General features: G+C 39.9%; 1 protein-coding gene across 1 annotated transcript in view; it reads right to left on the bottom strand.

Annotated features, from left to right (window-relative positions):
- nwk (nervous wreck) overlaps nucleotides 1-20,642 on the bottom strand; it is a 1,047,247-nt gene that overhangs the window by 328,944 nt on the left and 697,661 nt on the right. The window contains exon 6 of the mRNA XM_068227774.1: nucleotides 7,856-7,992. Coding sequence (XP_068083875.1) covers nucleotides 7,856-7,992 — 137 coding nt within the window. The remainder of the gene's footprint in view (nucleotides 1-7,855; nucleotides 7,993-20,642) is intronic.

Raw genomic sequence — 20,642 nt, 5'->3', positions numbered from 1 at the left:
ACATCCTGAACGGAGACCAAGGTCACTACTACACCGCTGTGAACTGTGCATCGAAGTAGGAGGGGGGCATATTGAACATCTACTGTAATCAAACCATTGGGAGGATTGTTTCCTTCGTTCAGTATTTCATTCCGTTTACAAAGATGTGAGTGAAGGAATACACAATCGCGGGGCGGCAGTGTTGCATCTTCAAGCATGTTAAATAATAAACACCGGGCGAGTTGGCCGTGCGATTAGGGGTGCGCAGCTGTGAGCTTGCATCCGGGAGATAATGGGTTCAAACCCCACTGTCGGCAGCCCTGAAGATGGTTTTCCGTGGTTTCCCATTTTCACACTAGGCTGGGTTGTACCATAATTAAGGCCACGGCCTCTTCCTTCCCATTCCTAGGTCTTTCCTATTCCATCGTCGCCATAAGACCTACACTCGTGTCCAAAATGTAAGCATAATCACTAAACGAGTCCGTACCACCTGATAGGAATGTCAGACGGATTGCTGAACAAACGAAAGCTCATTCACACACCATATGTCACACAACTTGTCCAAAAACAGTGTCAGAAAGGTTCTGATAGCTAAGGTACACCTTTGACAACAAGTAACAAAACTTGGCAATGTCTTCCACAACAAAGTATGCTATTAATAGGGTGTATGGTTACCCCTAACGGCCACACATGCTTCGCACCGACGTGGCATGCTCTCTATCAGATGTTCCAAGAGTTCTTGTGGCAGTCGATCCCATTCCTTCGAAAGGGCAATGTGAAGGTCTTGGAGGGTCCTTGGTGCAGGCTGCCGGGATGCAATTCGCCTCGCCAATGCATCACAGGTATGTTCTATAGGTTTCAGATCAACAGACCTCGCTGGTCAGTCCATGCAATGAATGTCTTCCCCAGCCAGAAATTCATCCACCCGAGCAGCGCCGTGTGATCGGGCATTATCGTCCATTAAGAGGAAGTCTGGACCAACTGCACCTCTGAAGAGTCGAACATGTGGTCTCAGTACCTCATCCCTGTATCTCCGAGCGTTAACAGTGTTCCTCGGACCTCCCATGAAGATGTACAGATGCGTACGGTCATTCAACATGATTCCGCCCCACATCATGACGCCACCACCACCATACTGGACCCGTTCCACGATGTTCCTGTGGTTGTATCGGATACCCGGTTCCCTCCAGATTAATGTGCGTCGGGCGTCGTTCTGCAAACTGAAGCGGGATTCATCTGTGAAGAGCACATGCCTCCATTCATTCATGGTCCAGTTTCGATGTTGACGGCTCCACAGTAAACTGGCCCGTCTAATAATAATAATAATGTTATTTGTTTTACGTCCCACTAACTACTTTTACGGTCTTCGGAGACGCCGAGGTGCCGGAATTTAGTCCCGCAGGAGTTCTTTAACGTGCCAGTAAATCTACCGACACGGGGCTGTCGTATTTGAGCACCTTCAAATACCACCGGACTGAGCCAGGATCGAACCTGCCAAGTTGGGGTTAGAAGGCCAGCGCCTTAACCGTCTGAGCCACTCAGCCCGGCACTGGCCCGTCTCTGTGCTGGAGTGAGCGGGACGCACACCGCTGGACGTCGGGCAAACAGCCCTGCTGTTCTGAGCCTCCGGTACGCAGTTTGCCGGGAAGAGACGGATGCAAGCTCCGCCGACAATTGTCTTGCAGGTGCACTCCGATTTCATCGGGCGGTCAAGGCCAGATATCGGTCCTGCTGTGGGGTGGTTACCCTTGGTCGACCTGGTACTGGCCTACGACTAACATCTCCTGTGTCTAGAAATAGTCTCGAAAGCCTTGAAATGACACTTTGTGGCACATTCAAGGGTACGGCGACTTCGGTCTGTATCTGCCCTGCTTCCAGGCGGCCGAGTATTCTACCCTGCAGAACGGGGTCAAAATGGCGTCGTTGTGCCATTATGTTGTCACGTTCTCCACGAGGCTACGCTCCGCATACTATAACAGGGCAAACACGACTGAGGGAATATGAGGTGCAGCCACTGGCTGTGTTTACCTTGCGATTACGCCGCTATTCAAAGCAGGAAACACTCCTTTCCTATACAGAGAGAACACGTAAGGTTGGTAGGTGCATATGTCATGCGATTTGCGGTCTATTTCCTGTTGCCCTGCTTACTCGTAACTTATGCTTAACTTTTGGACACTAGTGTATCTATGTCGGTGCGACGTAAAGACCATTCTGAACAAACAAAATAATAAAGAACGTTATTGCGACCAGCAGACGAGAGGAGAAACGATCTCGTGCCTTCCTTGACTGGCAAGTGTGTTTTAATTACAGTGTGTTCTGGTACTGTGTATGCGGTTACGTCTGTTTAATAAACGAACTGTGGATATTGCCTGTGAGAGACAAGGGCAATTCTGTGCCAGTTGAACGAGGAAACTTGTGCACATGCGCGGAGCATTATCTCTGTCTCCATCATACACCCCACTTCCCCTCCCTTCCCTTCTCTTCCCTGAAGCATGGCAGCGGCTTGTGCTCTGACATAGCAAATACGGCGAGTTCGTTAATTTGAATATCGCGCCTGGAAGTAACAGAATAACCTGTCCGTCCGCGCGGTGTAGGGGGCAACGCGTCCGGCTGTATCTGACGGCCCCGGGTTCGATTCCCGGCCGAGTCAGGGGTTTTCAATTGTAAACGATTAATATCCCTGGCCTGGGGGCTGGGTGTTTGTGTCTTCCTTAACGTTCCTTTCCTCACATTCAACACTTTACACTTCCGCAATTTCCATATACACGCAGGTTCGTAACATATAGTGCAAATAGGGGAAAAGATCTTTCTAGGTCGACGCCCCGAACAAATAGCATTTTTATAAATTTAAAAAACTCATTTCTCGAAGAGAAATATTTTTTCCGCCAATCCGATCGCACCATTGTTCTTAATATAACACGAAGAGCATCGCCGATTTCTTTGTCGGTATGATTCTGACACACCCTGTATTAAAATTATTTGTCTACGACTGCATACGAATATTTCCTACAGTGAGAAGTAATTTCACAACGTACATGTTCTAATAGGAAATGGATGCACCCATTTCACAAATCATAGTTTCAGACACATTATTCCACGCCGAGACCGTCAATCAAGCAAGGCTCGCTATATATGATTACTGTCTGGACAGCAGCTCGCACTGAGCTACTCTAACGTCACATACACATTAATTTGTTGAGAGGCTATGGTTCTCTTACCTCCAGCACAGCCACAATAAGGCTTGAGTACATCTAGTGGATATGACATTTTTACGGCCACTAGCACTGTATACAAGTTTAGATGCCTGTGCCCATAGGATATATTCAGGGGACGTGATCCTATTACATTACACTACACCTTTCACATTCGCCGTGCGCAAAAACCATTCCGTCGTTCATTGAGTATATAAATCTTCGGATCAAGAGTCTACTACTTCTAACAAATAATAATGGTACAAATGATATCGAGATTGCTACGTTGTAGGACGATTACCATAATAATTGGAATGGCGGTCTGGACAAAAAATCAGCCATCAGCAGGAATAGTCGTTTAATGACGGGCAGAATCCACAACAGTCCGCCTCTGTGGTGTAATGGTTAGTGTGATGAGGCCCGAGTTCGATTCCCGGCTCTACCACGAAATTTGAAAAGTGGTACATGGACTAAAACGGGGTCCATTCAATCTCGGGAGGTCAAGTAAGTAAAGGGGTGGTTCCATTCCTACCTCAGGCATCCTCGAAGTGATTGTCCGTGGTTTCCCACTTATCTTCCAGGCAAATGCCGGGATGGTAACTAACTTAAGGCCACGGCCAATTCCTTCACTCCCCCTTGTCTATCCCTTCCTGTTTTCCCACATTCCCACAAGGTCCCTTTTTCTCATAGCAGGTGAGGTCGCATAGGCGACGCACTGGTCCTCCTTCCCAATTGTATCCCAGACCCTAAGTCTCACGCTCCAGGACACTTTCCTTGAGGCTACAGAGGTGGGATCCTCCGCTCAGTCCGGGGAAAAGCTAACCCTGGAATGTAATGGATAATGAAGTGAAAATGAAAATCTAAAACAGGTTTCACGCGTGACCCTAAGTTTCTTTCCACGGAATTTAACATTAAAATACTTTAAAGGATACAAACTATCTTTTAAATAAGTCAACTTGTAGTAGTAGTAATAATAATAATAATAATAATAATAATAAAGTCCTTAAGACTAGCCACACCCCCATGCAACATAAATGGATATTTCATCCACCAGAACAATATTCGTTGTGTTCCTTTTCCTGTGCTGACGTGAAAAGGAAAATGAACCTTATAGTACCACACTCTGGGAATGTATGTTTGCATGAATTACGCACTCTTACAGTATATTGTACTTAAGGTTCATTTTCCTTTAAACGTTAGCATACCAAAATGAACACAACGAAAATTGTTCTGATAGATTGCACATCTATGTGTGGTTGGGAGGCGTGACCACTTTTAAGGAAAATAATTGATAGGAAGAGCATTGTGAGATATGACATTTTGCCCGAACAGCGACGAATTTAAATATCTAGGTCAGAGTCGGTCAACTGGCTGGCGTGTGATGTAAGAGAGATGGTGTGACGTCGGAGAGAACATGTGACGTAAGAGCGCAGAAGGTGGGGAGCCGCTGCCGTAGACTGGAGACGAAGAGACAGCCTCGCTTTGTAGTAAACACGTGAAGTCCCATACATGCTGATGGCTACGGCTTTTATAGACACTTTCACAAGCCACACAAATCCTTCTGATTTAAAAATTTATCTCTTAGTTCTCTATCACACTGTACATCTAATAACTCTAATTGTAGGACTAGATCAACGTTATCTGCAACAACTGAAAATGGCGTGGTTTAAAAGTTGAATATAAGTTTCCAGACACTCCAAATTCTTAAATCTAGGATCAAATTCCGAATAAAGGGTCTTTTTTTTTATGATTTGGCATACCTATCAATATCCTCAGCCGTATGGTGTTAGTGGTACAGTACATTACATAAGTATGGACGAACGGTGCGAGAAGCAATCTACGCCTCCGATCTTTTTATCTTTATGGGAAGATCTATATTTATTTAGGATTGCTACAGCTAAATGTTTAGTTTGTAGAAAAGAGCTACAGTATGTAAAAATACATAATTTACAACGCCACTCCAGGTTGTATCAGGCTGCAGGTAAAACGTATGTTTTGAGTTTACAGATTACTCTCTGTACTATTTTTGTTGTAAAACTGTGCTGTTTATTACTATTAGCACTATTTTTACAGTGGTTGATATTGTAAAACACAGCAATTTTGTGTTCAATATTAGTTCCGAAGATTCACCGGAAAAACCAAGTTTAGTTTGTATATGTAGAAATAAAGTTGCTTTATACCTTTTATGCTACTTCATAACAAAGTTACGTTACAATAAATTATGTGGAGAGAAATATGTACTACACATAACCGCATTGTACTACCTACAGCCCTTGGGCCTCCCCCTAGGAATGACGTTGTGATTCCCCTCGCCCCTCTAGCCATTACTTCTCAGTTACAGTACTAAGTACTTTCGCTGCCCGAGCAGAGTGTGTGACGTGTTGCCTGACATCACACGTACACGCAGTTGGCTGACCCTGATCTAGGTGAGTGGATAGAACCCAACATGCCATCTAACCAAGGGTATATACAACAGAACAATATCCTTGAACGCCAAGTTCAGACGCTACTACACCGTCATTCGTCCGGAGGCCCTCTATGCACTGAGTGCCTTGCAAAGAACAAAAAAAAAAGCCTCACTGAGGAACTTTATTTTGCTAGTTGCTTAACGTCGCACTGACACAGATAGGTCTTATGGCGACGATGGGACAGGAAAGGCCTAGGAATGGGAATGAAGCGGCCATGGCATTAATTAAGGTACAGCCCCAGCATTTGCCTGGTGTGAAAATGGGAAACCACGGAAAACCATCTCCAGGACTGCCGACAGTGGGGTTCGAACCCACTGAGGAACTTGAGGTAAAGAGAAAGATTTTGGGAAAAAGATTGGGCCGCATCGTAGACAAAGGTGAATACAGAAGACGGCACAATCTATTTCCACGTGGAAAACCTAACCGATACAATGCGGAAGATTGCTTTCCACGGTCAAGTGACAAGAATGAGCCCTGGAAGGTCAACCAAGCGGATCCTCTCCTACTTCCAACATAAGAAGACAAAAGGGGTCTGGTTCAGTGAGGTGGAATATGACCTACAACCGCAACCCACTTAAGAAAACTTCAAGATCTCAATGATTTCCAAGAAAAGCCGAAGATGAAAACAAGGAAGGCGTGGGCCGAAGCAACAACACCGGCAAGGAATGCGGGAGTAGTGGGCAAATCTTAAATCCCGAGGAAGGAGACTGTTGAAGTGACGTGATCCTCAGTTGAGCGAAACGACATGAATGAATGAATGAATGAATAATTTTAATAACAATAAAATATCGTATTTATTGATGACGAAGTTAAACTCTGGATCCTTTCTTACACTTAACCACTAATAGATTGGTGGATTAAAAGGCTACGAAACTTGAACAATACGACAAAGCCATTTTGAATTCGCCCGCGAAGTGACCTGATTAGCTAACTTCAAAAGCTAATGAAATAACAACGCGTGAGGTATCGAATTAATGTGTTCTAATTATTCATCAGTATGACCAACCTTCTAACGCTGATGTACCCGATTCAGGTTTTTTTCCAGACTACCCTGTATGAAAAGAAGTGCACGTAGATTCAACAGTTCGAAAGTGTTAATAAGAAGACGATAATTTGGTCGCGAAATACAGCCCAGCTAAATAGTCTCTGTAATATTGTGACAAACCCACATAATTTACATCACTGTATAGCCTAATTTATATGTGTGAAAAATAAAATCTGATTCAGTTTTTCTTCTCTAACGGTAACGGAAACATGGACCTTTGAAGTTGCAAAAAGAAAAACATATCGACGGTGTACAGGCCAACTAGCGTAAGCCATAAAAAGCAAATTTTTCAGGAGAGACTAAAAACAGTTTGTACACCACTACAGGTATTCAACTATCTTAATATTTGATTATTTGAATTCTATAAGGTATCCAAGATTGTAGTCCACTGGAATGCATGGTGTAGAATCATACAGTTTCTTGAAATTCTTTCTTTAACAAGAATTTTGAAGATTACGCCATTTGACTGGGACTGATACAACTTCATTGTTGGCTACAACAATGTATATTTAGGGCCGATGACCTTAGATGTTAGGCCCCTTTAAACAACAATCATCATCATCATCATCATCATCATCATCACCAACAACAACCTACTGTTAACTGTGGGTTACTATTAGTTGGTTACGCCAAGTGGTTTGCCTGACCTTGCCATGCGTGGGGTTACGCCAACAACTTTCTTCATTTTTTGCGTTGAAGAAAAGTTTTTTTGCTTGTTGTTTTACGTCGCAAATGGGAAACCACGGAAAACCATTTTCAGGGCTGCCGACGCGACAGTGGGGTTCGAACGTACTATCTCCCGAATACTGGATACTGGCCGCCCTTAAGCGACTGAAACTATCGAGCTCGGTTGAAGAAAAGTGTTGAGGGTTTCGCCAATTTACCAGATTGTGTGCTACAGTTTTAACTACTTTATTTGCACATAACCCCAATTTGGAAATTCGGGAGGGTTACACCAATTGGCCTGTTCTTATTATACTGTTTGAAATACTGTACAGTATTTTGTTTACATAATCATGATTTTGACGCGTTTCTACACCTATAAAATCCAAGTTAAGTTTTAGTAGTTCTTTGACCGATTGCTCACGTAATAGCCCATATATGAAAACTCCTTACCGCTAATTATTACAAAGAATGTCAATAAACTTGTTTAGTATTGAGAATATACTCACTTCTCTTCGATGTCTTTGGCCTTGTCTCTAACGTCATGCGCGCTGTGCTCTTCATCGAAGTAGAGCTTCTTCGTCTTGTCCACGTCCTGCACAGTAACTTGCAGCTCCTTCTGGACCACTTGAAGCTGGTCAGCACACTGGAACAGATAAGATGTGGCGTTTTTAGCGTGTGCAGAATGTTATGTAGTACTACACTAGGGTGGAAAAAATTCTATGGCGGGTGGTATAGAGGGCATAAGTAAAGAAAAAGTAACGACCTTCTGCCGATCCAGAAAGTGTACGTCTTCGTTCAGTATAAAGGGCAAATAGATGTTGTGGAGTTTGGTACAAAGTTCTTAAGTCAGATTTACACAATGTTGGTCGGTATGAAGGGCTTTTAAGTCAGTATTGTGCAGCATTTTTATGTATTTGTGTATGATCGAAGGGACGTAAGTTATTGGCCTTTTATTCTGGCACATGTGATGGGCAGAAGAAGAAAAGCTGTGTTCATGAAAGCAATTGTTGAGTTTCCTCACCTTCGAGCCATTCATCACAAAGATTTTGCCAAGTCACACCCATACAAAACGCGACGTAGCTCTTGCTCACATTGAGAAACAGAACAAGAAAGAAAGAATAAAAAAGAAAATTGATGTGTTCATCTACCATCCTCATAACTTGTACCAGTTGGTGAGTTACACAGGTAAGAAACACAAATTTGTAATCAAAAATGACACAGGATGACCTTTGTTTGATTCTTCTGCCTTGTTCAAGAAGCCTTTAGTAAACAGAAAATGTAACACACAAGGTGACCGTTTTATGTCGGAAGATGTGCAGTGGTTATGTTGTCCTACTCATTAGCTGAATGGTCAGCGTTGAGGCCTTCGGTTCAGAGGCTCCCAGGTTCGATTCCTGGCCGAGTCTGATTAATTCTTCTGACCCGGGGATTGGGTGTTTGTGTTTGTTCCAAAGTGGTAGAAAAAAGAAGAAGAAGCGTAGTTATGTTACGCTAGACAAGTACGTGCTCTTCTCTACAGAACTTCTCTTGAGAAAGGACCTTTTAATCAGCTGTGTTTCGTGCTCAGACGGAAAGTACGACTCCGCAACACATATGTACCCAAGAGATACACAGACACGGTTCCTATTTTAGCTGAGAGAAAGGAAGATTTGATCGATTTGCACAGCTTTATTCCACCTTATTGCACAAGACCAAAAACATATCAAATAGCGTCTAGAAAAATTTGAAACCTGAACACTTAAGACGGTATCTGGTTAGGGGAATGATAGGCCAACCAGGAAACATAGATTCAGAAATGTATCCCTTCAATATCATTTTGGACCTCATTCCAAACTTCCGTTTTGTTCTCGTATAGTAAGTTATGCCTTATATACCATCCTCCATACAACTGTTACTGTAAGACCATATTAGGCCTACTGTATTATAACACAATATTCTTAAAAAAAACTTCCAACGTAGAATTCGTTTCTAAATAACATCGCAGCAGAGGTCTTCATCATGTATTGTAATGTTGAAGACCACTTCACTATTGTTGTAGCCGTCCTCTGGGATTTATGAAACATAGTATCGCTAACTACTAAATCATATAACTGTTAACAATAAATCCCGATCTCGAAAGCCCAGAATAATGGCCGAGAGGATGCGTCGTGCTGACCAGACTACCCGTCGTAATCTGCAGGCCTTCGGGCTGAGCAGCGGTCGCTGGGCAGGCCAAGGCTCTTTCAAGGGCATTGAGTGGCGTGGGGTTTGGGGATTAACAATAAATAAATATTTATAAATGTTAGATTCTTCAGTCTGTTGTTTCTAACATTTCAAATTCAGTAGGATTACCAAAATCTGTTTGTTTAGATTTAACTATTTTGGCTATTAAGGAAACGAATTTTGAGATTGTTTCCTGAACGCCTACTAACAGTCCTATTATAATTTGATATTATTAATGCAGTAAAGAACTTCGAAATATTGAACTGTAGGCTCATAAATTGTCCTCTTTTCTAAGTAAGTCCCCTGTGGTTGACTGCAGGATACCTAAAATCTTACGGCACGATCTAGTGTATAATTCTCCTTTTACGGTCAATGGCTATGATGTCAATCCGTCCGTTACTACCACGGTCAGCAACACATATATGAACCTCAGAACTCCTTAAACTATTAATATCCGACATATGGTTATTTAATTTAAAATATATATCTTTTAGGTCTCTTGTATTCGAATTCGATAAATGGAGCACTCTACCTCACAAAGGAAAAAGGGGTAACACTATTCAATGAGTGCACAGTAGTGAATAGTTCGTTACGAAATCACAATCGCCTTTCATGCAGTGAATTGGGAGAGGCCATTAAATTAACTGCCAACGTCTCTGAAGCTCGATCCATTCCGGGAAGGTCCCAGGACGGTAACATCTGCAGGCGTTGCCACAAACAGAGAAAATTCCTTCCACACATCCTGGGATCATGCCCGCATCAGTACGTTCTGTGGAATGCTAGACACCATTAGATTCTGTCAACAATAACCAAAGAAAGAAAAGCTTCAAAGTCTATGAATAAGTGTACAGTTTGGCAACAAATGGCAGATGAAGCAGGACTGAGATAATTTTAATAAGAAATCATTCTTAAGTAGGCTATATAATAGAACCAACGGTCCACTTTGAAAGCTTCAGTGGCCAGCCTGTTGACGTCGATGCAGAAAACCACCTTTTTTTGTGAGCCTAAAGGTTTTTTTATAATTGGCTTTACGTCGCACCGACACAGATAGGTCTTATGGCGACGATGGGAGAGGAAAGGGCTAGGAGTAGGAAGGAAGTGGCCGTGACCTTAATTGAGGTGTGAAAATGGGAAACCACGGAAAACCATCTTCAGGACTGCCGACAGTAGGGTTCGAACCCACTATCTCCCGAATACTGGATACTGTCCGCACTTAAGCGACTGCAGCTATCGAGCTCGGTGCGCCTAGAGTGCTATCCCATACAACAAGAGGAAGTACGACCTACAAAAAATCTCAGTCAACAGCCTAATGGAGTCGGAAAAGGAGTGAGAGAGCGCGTGGAACCATTCCTGACCTCTTACCCGATCTTAAAGAAGATCGACCTACAGCTTTCGGAATCACTGTTACTGAGAAGCAACCGCGCAACGACCATGCAAACAAACCGTGATGAACACACAAAAATTTTAAGCAACGAAACATTTGTTAAGTGTAGCTTGTCTTAAGGGCAATCCAGGAGTCTGAGAAGTGAAGGGTGAATAAATCCTAGTTATATACACATCCGTATAAATTTGAGCACTGAGTTTTGATACACACTGTACCCATATAGGTTCAATTGTTTGTGAGAAAAGTGAGCATGCGAGAAACTTATACAATGTCATGCGTTAATTCCTTTTTGGAGTGACGGTAAGATACACTCTCATACGCAAGTCGACACTGGCAAACATGTATTCTATTTGATCAGACACATCGGTCATAATTAGGGGATGGGTGTTGATGACATAAAAAGTCACTGGAAATGATCAATAAAATGCCCTCGTGGACTTTATCACTTACAATGAGGAACGCATCCATAAATTAAAAATCATTTTAAAATTTAAAAAGTTCTTCAAAATTTTTCCAAAACCTTCTTGGAAGTTGAAATAATGACTGATCATCCCAAATTAACAAAAATGCAAGATAATGCAAAATAAAATCGTTTCTTATATCGCAAAATGAATTTATAAACTACTGAGCAACGTCCTAATACAAAGGAAAAAAAGATGACATTTCAAAAACATCCGCCCCTAATCATAATATAACGATAGACACGAGGGACAATCATTTTTCTTTTTTTTTTTTTTTACATAAGGTTAAAATTGCTAAATATCTTTCATGATCATGCAATCTGACCAGTAGTTTCTGATGACTAAGAAAGGGCAAGGAAAGGGTTTTAATCTTGTGTTTCCAAGATTTGTGCAGGAACACAACACAGAACTCTGATAATTAGGAGAAAGTATTTCCTAACGTGTCTCAAGTACAAGGAACACGTCACTGAACATCTTCCAGCTGTTAACCGTACATTCAAAGAACAAAATCATTTGATATGTGGATATGAAAGACAGGCTACAGAGCAAGTTTTTTATTCGCCATCCTGAGGGGGTGGCGCGGGTTACCTAGAAGGTTACTCCTTCTCTCTAGCCAGGATGAAAGACAAAAACTGTTGCGGAGTTATAAGGTGGTACCACGCCAAGGGCGTAATGTTCTTGGTTCACCTGGAAAGACGTGCGTTTGATTATTATCCGTTAGATCATCAAAAATGTAGACGAGACCAACTTCCAAACAGGCTCCTAGTCTCAAGGGTTCACAAAGCCATCTACAGAAATGAGTACCAGATTAATTCCTGGAGGTACAGATCTTACTACCTTCAGCCACCTTGATATAGAAGCCTGCTACCAAGAGTTGTGACGCCACACGCTTAGTTCTAAGACATTTTCGTCGCGTTTACATCCTGAACCATTGATATGAGAATTTTTATCGTTATACGGCAGAGTAAATGCAATAATAAGCCCATAAATGCATAACGTTAGCAACCGAAATTACATACAAATATATGTCATTAAGGTATATTAAATATTGTAAAATGTCCAAATGAAGGCTATTCCTATGAATTGTACGATGATGTCACTATGGAAATTGTTATCTCTCAATATAATGGCATTGTTTCATGCTTGTATTTTTTTTTGTAGTGGCTTTACGTCGCACCGACACAGATAGGTATTATGACGTCGATGGGATAGGTAAGGCCTAGGAGGTGGAAGGAAGCGGCAGTGGCCTTAATTGAATCGATTATTTCAGAAAACAGTCAACCGCCAAGTCTGTCATTTTTGGGAAAATGAAAAAAACTGTCCAGCATCAGATACAATGTTATGGTAGGGGTTTTAATATTTTTGCTTGAAATTATTATATCTTTTAATACTTTATATCCAAGGAAAAATATTTTGTGCTTATTAACTTTGCTGTAAAAAATTCCAAAAAAATTCCACTTGACTGGTTTCTGAAATAAACGAGTGTTGCAAACATGTTTTTTATGGGATAATTCTTGAATTTTAAAAGGATTTTGTCATAAAACTCATATTTGTGGAAATAGAAAATATTTTAATCGGTTTAGACTACATTGCTGATACAAATGTAATTATTAAAAGGATGAAATCAGCAATGCCTGCTCATGACAGGAGGTAATCAATCCTCACAAACAAACTCCACAGCACATTCTGTCTCTCTGTTGTAGGCCTTTGTAAAAATGCTGTCATAAAAGTGTTCATATCTCATCAGGTAAGGTGTTAAGGCATTTAGGTCACGCATATTCTTGATATTGATGGGCACCTAAAGCAAACAATAACAAAAAATAATGTAGGGCTCAGGGCAGGCACTTCCCTGTCTAAGTAAGAAATAGAACCTTCTCCTTTTACCCTTGCATTCCGAATAATATTACGCATGTGAGTTTGTTTGTCTACCACTCCTCGTTTCCTTTTAGATACAGGTTCGTCTCCTGAACTTTCAGACATATCACTACGATCATAAAAACACTGCACTAAACAAGAGAAACACTTTTTCAATCAGTTGTTCACAAAACTACGAACATGCAATTCTAGAAACACAACCATGACAGCTGGCTATTCTGGATTCAGAGCAGCAGCACCAACCGGAAAGGTGTGGCATAACACAAAATATACCAGCAGTTTACTGCAGAAACCAGCCAAGTGGTGTCACTTAACTGGTTTCTGAACTAAATACGAAATTCAATGCAATACCTGACCATTATAGGAGGACGTTTCTTGACTGGTTTCAGTACCGAAATGTGCATATACCCTCTTAGTAACATGTTCTGCTAATAACTCATTTTTTTCATTTTTTGGCACTTAACTGCTTTCTGAAATAATCGATTCAATTAAGGTACAGCCCCAGCATTCGCCTGGTGTGAAAATGGGAAACCACGGAAAACAATATTCAGGGCTGCCGACAATGGTATTTGAACCCACTATCTCCCGGATGCAACCTCACAGCCGCGCGCCCTTAACCGTACGGTGAACTCTCCAAGTCATGCTTATTTGAGCACACGATATTGTTGTTAATTATTCATAAATAGCTGTTAAGTTTCCCAAAATATGACCGACCTTGGATACAACACTCATTAATTCTACACCATACCCACACTTGTCACAGAAATTGGCCAGGTTCTTCAACGTTCACTTTCAAAATATTAAAGGAAAAATCAGTATGCTTTCCACTGGATACATATATATATATATAACGGCTACGCAGGAAATATTGTTGGCATAGGGCACAGTTAAAACGGAACCGCCTGGTCTTTTTTGCCGTGTCTGCCCGAATTATATGATTTTTAGAAAAATGTTCGATAGAGACATAGGCACTTATTTACTGGGAACAAAATTAGCTCGATGTATAACAGGAATCCAATAATCTCGCTTCTCCTTATCACAAGGAAGCGCAAATATTGAAATAACCCCTTTCTTATTTGAAAGATAATTAGACGTAAAACCATGCACACTACACGTTCGTTCCATATTCCAAACAGGAGCGTACACTAACACATTATAATACTATTCATAATTAAATAATGAAATATTAAACTTTAAAGTACATTAGAGAATAATAGTTCAGTACGTTTACGTAAACTATCATATAACCTAGTAATGCTTCCTAACATCAGGTTGCTCAAATTGCATTTCTGTAGTAACAAACACATACTATTGCTGAAAATACATTCTTTACAGGAGCTTTTTCGTATAGTTGTCACTTGAAAACACCAACGAACACCTTTAATAATGTTGAAAAACAATAACGTGCTACCGAACCACCATGAAAACAAGACTCATGCCTCCATATCGAAGCACTAAAGGTGTGACGTCATTCCAGTGAACTGTCAAGTGTAGCAGGCCGGAACTACTTACTGAGATGGCCATGTACTACCCCATCACTTGCTGGTAGTGAAAGCCAAGGATCTCCATGATCATTTACAAGGTGGCATTGATTTTTGTTGGAGAGAGTAGATAAATTTTACTGTCGTTCGGTTCTTTGGCTGAATAATCATCGTAGAGGCTGAGAGTCCCGGGTTCGATTCCCGATGGGGTCGGGGATTTTAATCGCTAATGAGTCGGACAAATTAATTTCATATTAATACTATTAATTCAATAAATATTCTTAAGACTTTATTATAATATTTATCTCCCGATAAAACTAAATTAAATTATCCGTCCAATAGAAATACGCTGTCGCTGTCAAACAGCAGTTCAATCAGAATGTCGAAATGCAACCTATATATCATCACTTGAGAAGGTCTGTAAATGGATAGTTGAATCCATACGATTATTATCTAAACTTCTTATTCTTTCTGATCTTTTCCTAATTTATTCGGGTCGACACTTGATAAGGATGTGGCCTAGGTTTACGGCTGGATACCCATCTTGACTCCCATCCCTATGTGAATCGAACCTGACACCTTCTTAACCGAAAGCCAGTACGCTGACCATTTAGCAAAGGAGCTGGACAAGATTGTTGTAAAACGTTCAATAAACAGCAAAGAATTGATCAAAATTTGGAAACTCAAATAGGGATTAAAATTCCGAAAGTCAAAGAAAAGGTTTAAAATTTCGAGACTACAAATATTATATGTTAAAAAGTGACGCTCATAAAATACTGATCTACTGGTACTGGTTGACTTGTGATTTCTAACAGTGAAAGCCACTTAATCCGCTTACGGGTACTGTAACAAGAGAGTTGGTAAACAGATTATACAAGAGATTCAATGTTGGAGTTAAACTTGTAACAAGTTATCCGGAAGTTTCTTTACCCAAGTGAAGGATAATGGCGTAGGTGTTGAATGTCAAATTTAGATGGAACTTGGGGAGCTGATCTCGATTATTTGACTAGATGAGGGAGAAAGCAGTGAGGTAGGGAAACATCATTATTCTTTACTCTTTACCACACCCAACATTCTTCTGAATTTCAATATTTGCGCCCAACGGGGGAGAATACGAAGAAATAGGATATGTTGAGTTCGCAAACTCTACTGTAACTTCTACAATGAGGCAACATACATACATTTCCTTGAACTTGCTCTGATAGAAATATCACGGAAAACTTTATTTCAAATGGAATTTCAACCAACGTCTCTACTGAGTTTTATTACACGAGTCCGAGTTCCCAGAATCCGAAACCAGGCTCAGCTTAAATTCCTAATATTGATGCTACTGGTTCTTTTTATGCCATTAACTATTCTAACAATTTTCACTACCGGGCGAGTTGGCCGTGCGGTCAGGGACGCGTGGCTGTGAGCTTGCATCCAGGAGATAGTAGGTTCGAATCCCACTGTCGGAAGTCCTGAAGATGGTTTTCCGTGGTTTCCCATTTTCACACCAGGCTGTACCATAATTACGACCACAGCCGCTTCCTTCCAACTCCTTGGTCATTCCTCTCCCATCATCGCCATAAGAACTATCTGTGTCGGTGCGACGTAAAGCCAATAGCAAAAAAAAAATCGGAGACGCCGACATACCGGAATTTTGTTCCGAAGGAATTATTTTAGATGTCAGTATATTTACAGACACGATACTGGCGTACCTGAACACCCTCAAATACCACCAAACTGAGCTGTGATCGAACCCGCCACCTTGAGCTTAGAAGGCCAGCACATCCACCGTCTGACCTACTCCATTGGCAGATTCAGGAGTAGAAACTTCAGCTACAGGATGCCGAGAAGCGACTATCCTAACTCCTACATCACGGTACATACACCAATTATTATTCTTAGTACTTCGTCCTTCTTTACTGTTCTAAAAAGTCTCCTCTCGTCTCCGCAGAGAATTCTAGTAAGACAAAACGTGAGATAATGGAAGGATGAAGGAAGAAAGTATGAGCTCTAGATGTCCTACAATAGACCAATATACTTTATATTCTAGAATGTTGAATATCCCTAAATGAAAGTTATGATTATCATCCGCACAACGGCCTACTTGGCACCAAAGTAGTGCAGATGAACTAAGGCACTAAGCCAAAGACGGAAATAGTCGTGCCAAATATCATCTCATCAGGAAATGATTTGCGTGTACTTAAATTCATCAATGTAGGGCTACGATCCATTTATGCAATAAATAAATTAAGGAAATGCTTCTTTATATGCAATGACGAATGTAACCACTGTATGTATTTCTTCGTACAGTCAATATGCTGAGAATATGCTAATTACATATGCAATAAAAATAATCACTATAAGCATATTTGCGCGGTATATATGTTGAAAATTTGTTATTTCTTATGCACTGATTGTAATCATTTATATGAAACTATCAGTTACCTGTGGCTTCGCTCGCGTGGATTTCGTAAAATAATAAAAGTAACCGTTCCTCGAGATTGTACTAAGACATTATATGAAAATCCCTAAAGTATAAACATTCACTGATAATTGAGTTTCATTTACCCCGGAAACTCTTTGTAAACCATGTTTGTGTTATTGCCTTTTGGGGCTAAGATGACCATGCAACATAGAACTGTACATGTGAGAAACAGTCTTCTCCCAAATCGAAAAAAAAAAGTTTATTTTTAAAGGAGATTACAAATATTTATATCCAGGTCGTAACATTTTCAGTTTTTGAGATAGGCTATAAGAATACCCATAAAAAGTATTCAACCCCTTTATCAGTCCTTCCCATTTTACGAAAACAAAAAGAAATACATGTTCCTTTACTTTTAAAGGAGATTCCAAATACTAATTTTCGCGTCTGTAGTATCATCAGTTTGTGAGATATAAGCATCCTCATTAAAAATTAATCACTTCTTTCCACCTCCCGTTAAGTATCTTTTCCGAAAACAAGAGGTACGTGTTTCTTTATTTTCAAAGGAGATTCAAAATACAGTACGGTACAAACTTTCACGTCTGTAACATCCTCAAGTATCCTCATAAAATGAATTCAACTCATTTTTCCCTTTTTCCACCTCCTCTCCCTTTAAGGGGAGCCTGAGGTGGTCAAATTAAAAAAATTACGATATTTCATTTTTACTACTAAAAATAAACGTGAACATTCCTCTTCAAGGCAAACTTTGATTCATCATTCTACTCGCCCTAGAAGTGATGTTTCTATACGTGCTTGCAGAGGAAGTGGGCAGCCGGCACAGTAATGCTTATCCTCGCCGCTAGATGGGGCTTCATTCATTACATTCCTAACCCGGTCGAATGACTGGAAATAGACTGAGCTATTATTATTATTATTATTATTATTATTATTATTATTATTATTATTATTATTATTATTATTATTTCTAGCCTGGTGCAGCCCTTGTAAGGCAGATCCTCCAACAAGGGTGGGTGGCATCTACCGCGTGTGGGAACTGCGTGTTTTTGTAGTAGAGGATGTTGTGTGTGAGTTGCAGGAATGTTGGAGACAGTACAAATATCCAGTCCCCGTGCCGAGGAAAATTGCCATTTTGTGGTTAAAATCTTTGACCCGGCCTGGAATGGACCCCGCACCCTCTGAACCGAAGGCGACTACGCTGACCAATTAGAAAGAAGAAAAAGGGACATAAAATATGATGGAACAACAGGACAGAAAAGAAGAATAATCCTCTTGGAGGATGAAGAAGAAGACCCTGACAATCCATCCTATAGTGCAGGAATCTATTGATAAACTTTGGAGGCCATTTCCCGTAAATTAGATTTTTTTTTTAATTTAAGGAACATTTTCTCAACAACCACTCAAGATAGCCAAATGAAACTTTTATATAGTGCTCTTTGTGCTAGAAAGTACATTTTAACACAGCCATATGACAATATGTTCAGAAGTGTATTAGTAACTTAATTAAATATAGCAATTTTTTTCAAAAAATTTAGGATTGGTAACAAAAAATTATTTAAGGGAAACCATAAAAGATAGTAAAAACTCCCCCCGTCCTGACTTCAAGACTGAACCACTGTATTTCTTGACGAATTTTCAAATTAATAGAAGTAATAGTTTTCCCATAAATGTTCCTTAAGTTTCATCATTTTAACATGGGCAGCATAGGCACCTCCGGCTCTCCTTAAGTGAACTTTCTAAAAACAAAAGATATGCGTTTCTTTATTTTTAAAGGAGGTTCAAAATACCAACTTTCACGTCTGTAACATCCTCAGTTTCTGAGATAAAAGTATCCTCTTAAACAGAATTCGACTCTTTCTTTACTTATTTTCACCCTTCTTCCCCCCAAGTCGATTTTCCGAAAGCAAAAAAGAAATACGTGTTTATTTTTAAAGGAGATTCCAAATGCCAAGTTACACGTCTATAAAATCTTTAGCTTTTAGAGATATAAGTATGCTCATAAAATAATTCAACGAATATTTCAATTCTTTCGCCCGTAAGTGGATTCCAGAAAGCAAAAGAAAACGTGTTTCTTTACTTTTAAAACAGATTCCAAACACCAATTTTTACGTCTGTAACCATCAGTTCTTGAGATAGAAGTATCCACATAAAAATAATTCAAAATTTTCACTTCCTTTCACCCTCCCTCTTTAAGTGAATTTTCCGAAAACAAAAAATAAGTGTTTATTTATAAAGTTGCTTCTAAATACCAATTACTTCGACTGTAACATCTTCCGTTTTTGAGTTATGTGACCTCATAAAAGGAATTCGATTCCTTTTCATCCCCTCCCCAAGTTTAATGTCCCCCTAAAATGTGCGTTTCTTTATTTTAAATGAGGTTCCAAATACCAATTTTCACGTCTATGCCAACTTTGGTTTTCGTAAGGTATAAGTATCCTCATACAAATAATTAAAGAAAATTTTTCAATTTTTTCACCCAGTTAATTGGATTTTCCAAAATCAAAGGAAAGTGTTACTTTACTTTTAAAGGGGATTCCGAACACTAATTTTCATGTACGCAACATCTTTAGATTTTGAGATATAAGTAGACTCATACAAACATGTTAAATAATTTTTTTAATTTTTCACCCCCGCGTAAGTGGATTTTCCGGAAACAAAAAAAATTTCTTTATGTGATTCCAATCACCAGTTTTTATGCCTGTAACGTCTTCAGGTTTTGAGATATCAGTATCCTAATATAAAGAATTCAACCCAATTTTCACTCTTTTATATCCTCCTCTGCCCCCTTCCCCAAAAGTATTTTCCGAAAACAAAAATACGTGTTTCTTATTTTTTTAAAGAGATTAAAAATACCAATTTTCACTTCTGTAACATTTGAAGTTTTGATATATATGCATACTGTAGATATGCTCATTCTAAAATTTCACCCCCATTTTTTAGTTACCCTTAAGTTGATTTTCCGAAAAATTATCTATGTCTCTTTACTTGTACAGGAGATTAAGTACCAGTTTTCAATTCTGTAAAATGTTAAGTGTCTGAGATGTATTGTAGGCCTAGATAAATATTTTTAAAATTCCACCCCATTTGCCATTCCCGTTCACCCCTTATTCATTGGATTTTTTTAAAAACAAAAAGTACGTGTTTCCTTATTTTTAAAGGAGATTCTTAATAACAAATTTCATGTTTGTAACAATTTCAGTTTTTGAGATATAATTATCCTCATTAAAGGTATTCAACCAAATTTCTCCCTTTTTTCATCCCCCTTAATGGGATTTAGCGAAAACAGAAACACAAGTTGTTTCTTCAAAAGGAGATTCCAAATACCAAGTTTACGTCTGTAAACATTTAAGTTTTTTAGATATAGATATTCTCATTTTTTTTTTAATTCACCCCCCTCTTTTTCACCTCCTTAGCGACGGAATAGCTGAAAATCCTTCCTTAGTGAGCACCTTCATCCTAATA

Source organism: Anabrus simplex, chromosome 5 (assembly GCF_040414725.1).
Source record: "Anabrus simplex isolate iqAnaSimp1 chromosome 5, ASM4041472v1, whole genome shotgun sequence".
NCBI classification, from domain to species: Eukaryota; Metazoa; Arthropoda; class Insecta; order Orthoptera; family Tettigoniidae; genus Anabrus; species Anabrus simplex.
This window is presented reverse-complemented; position numbering and strand designations above follow the sequence as displayed.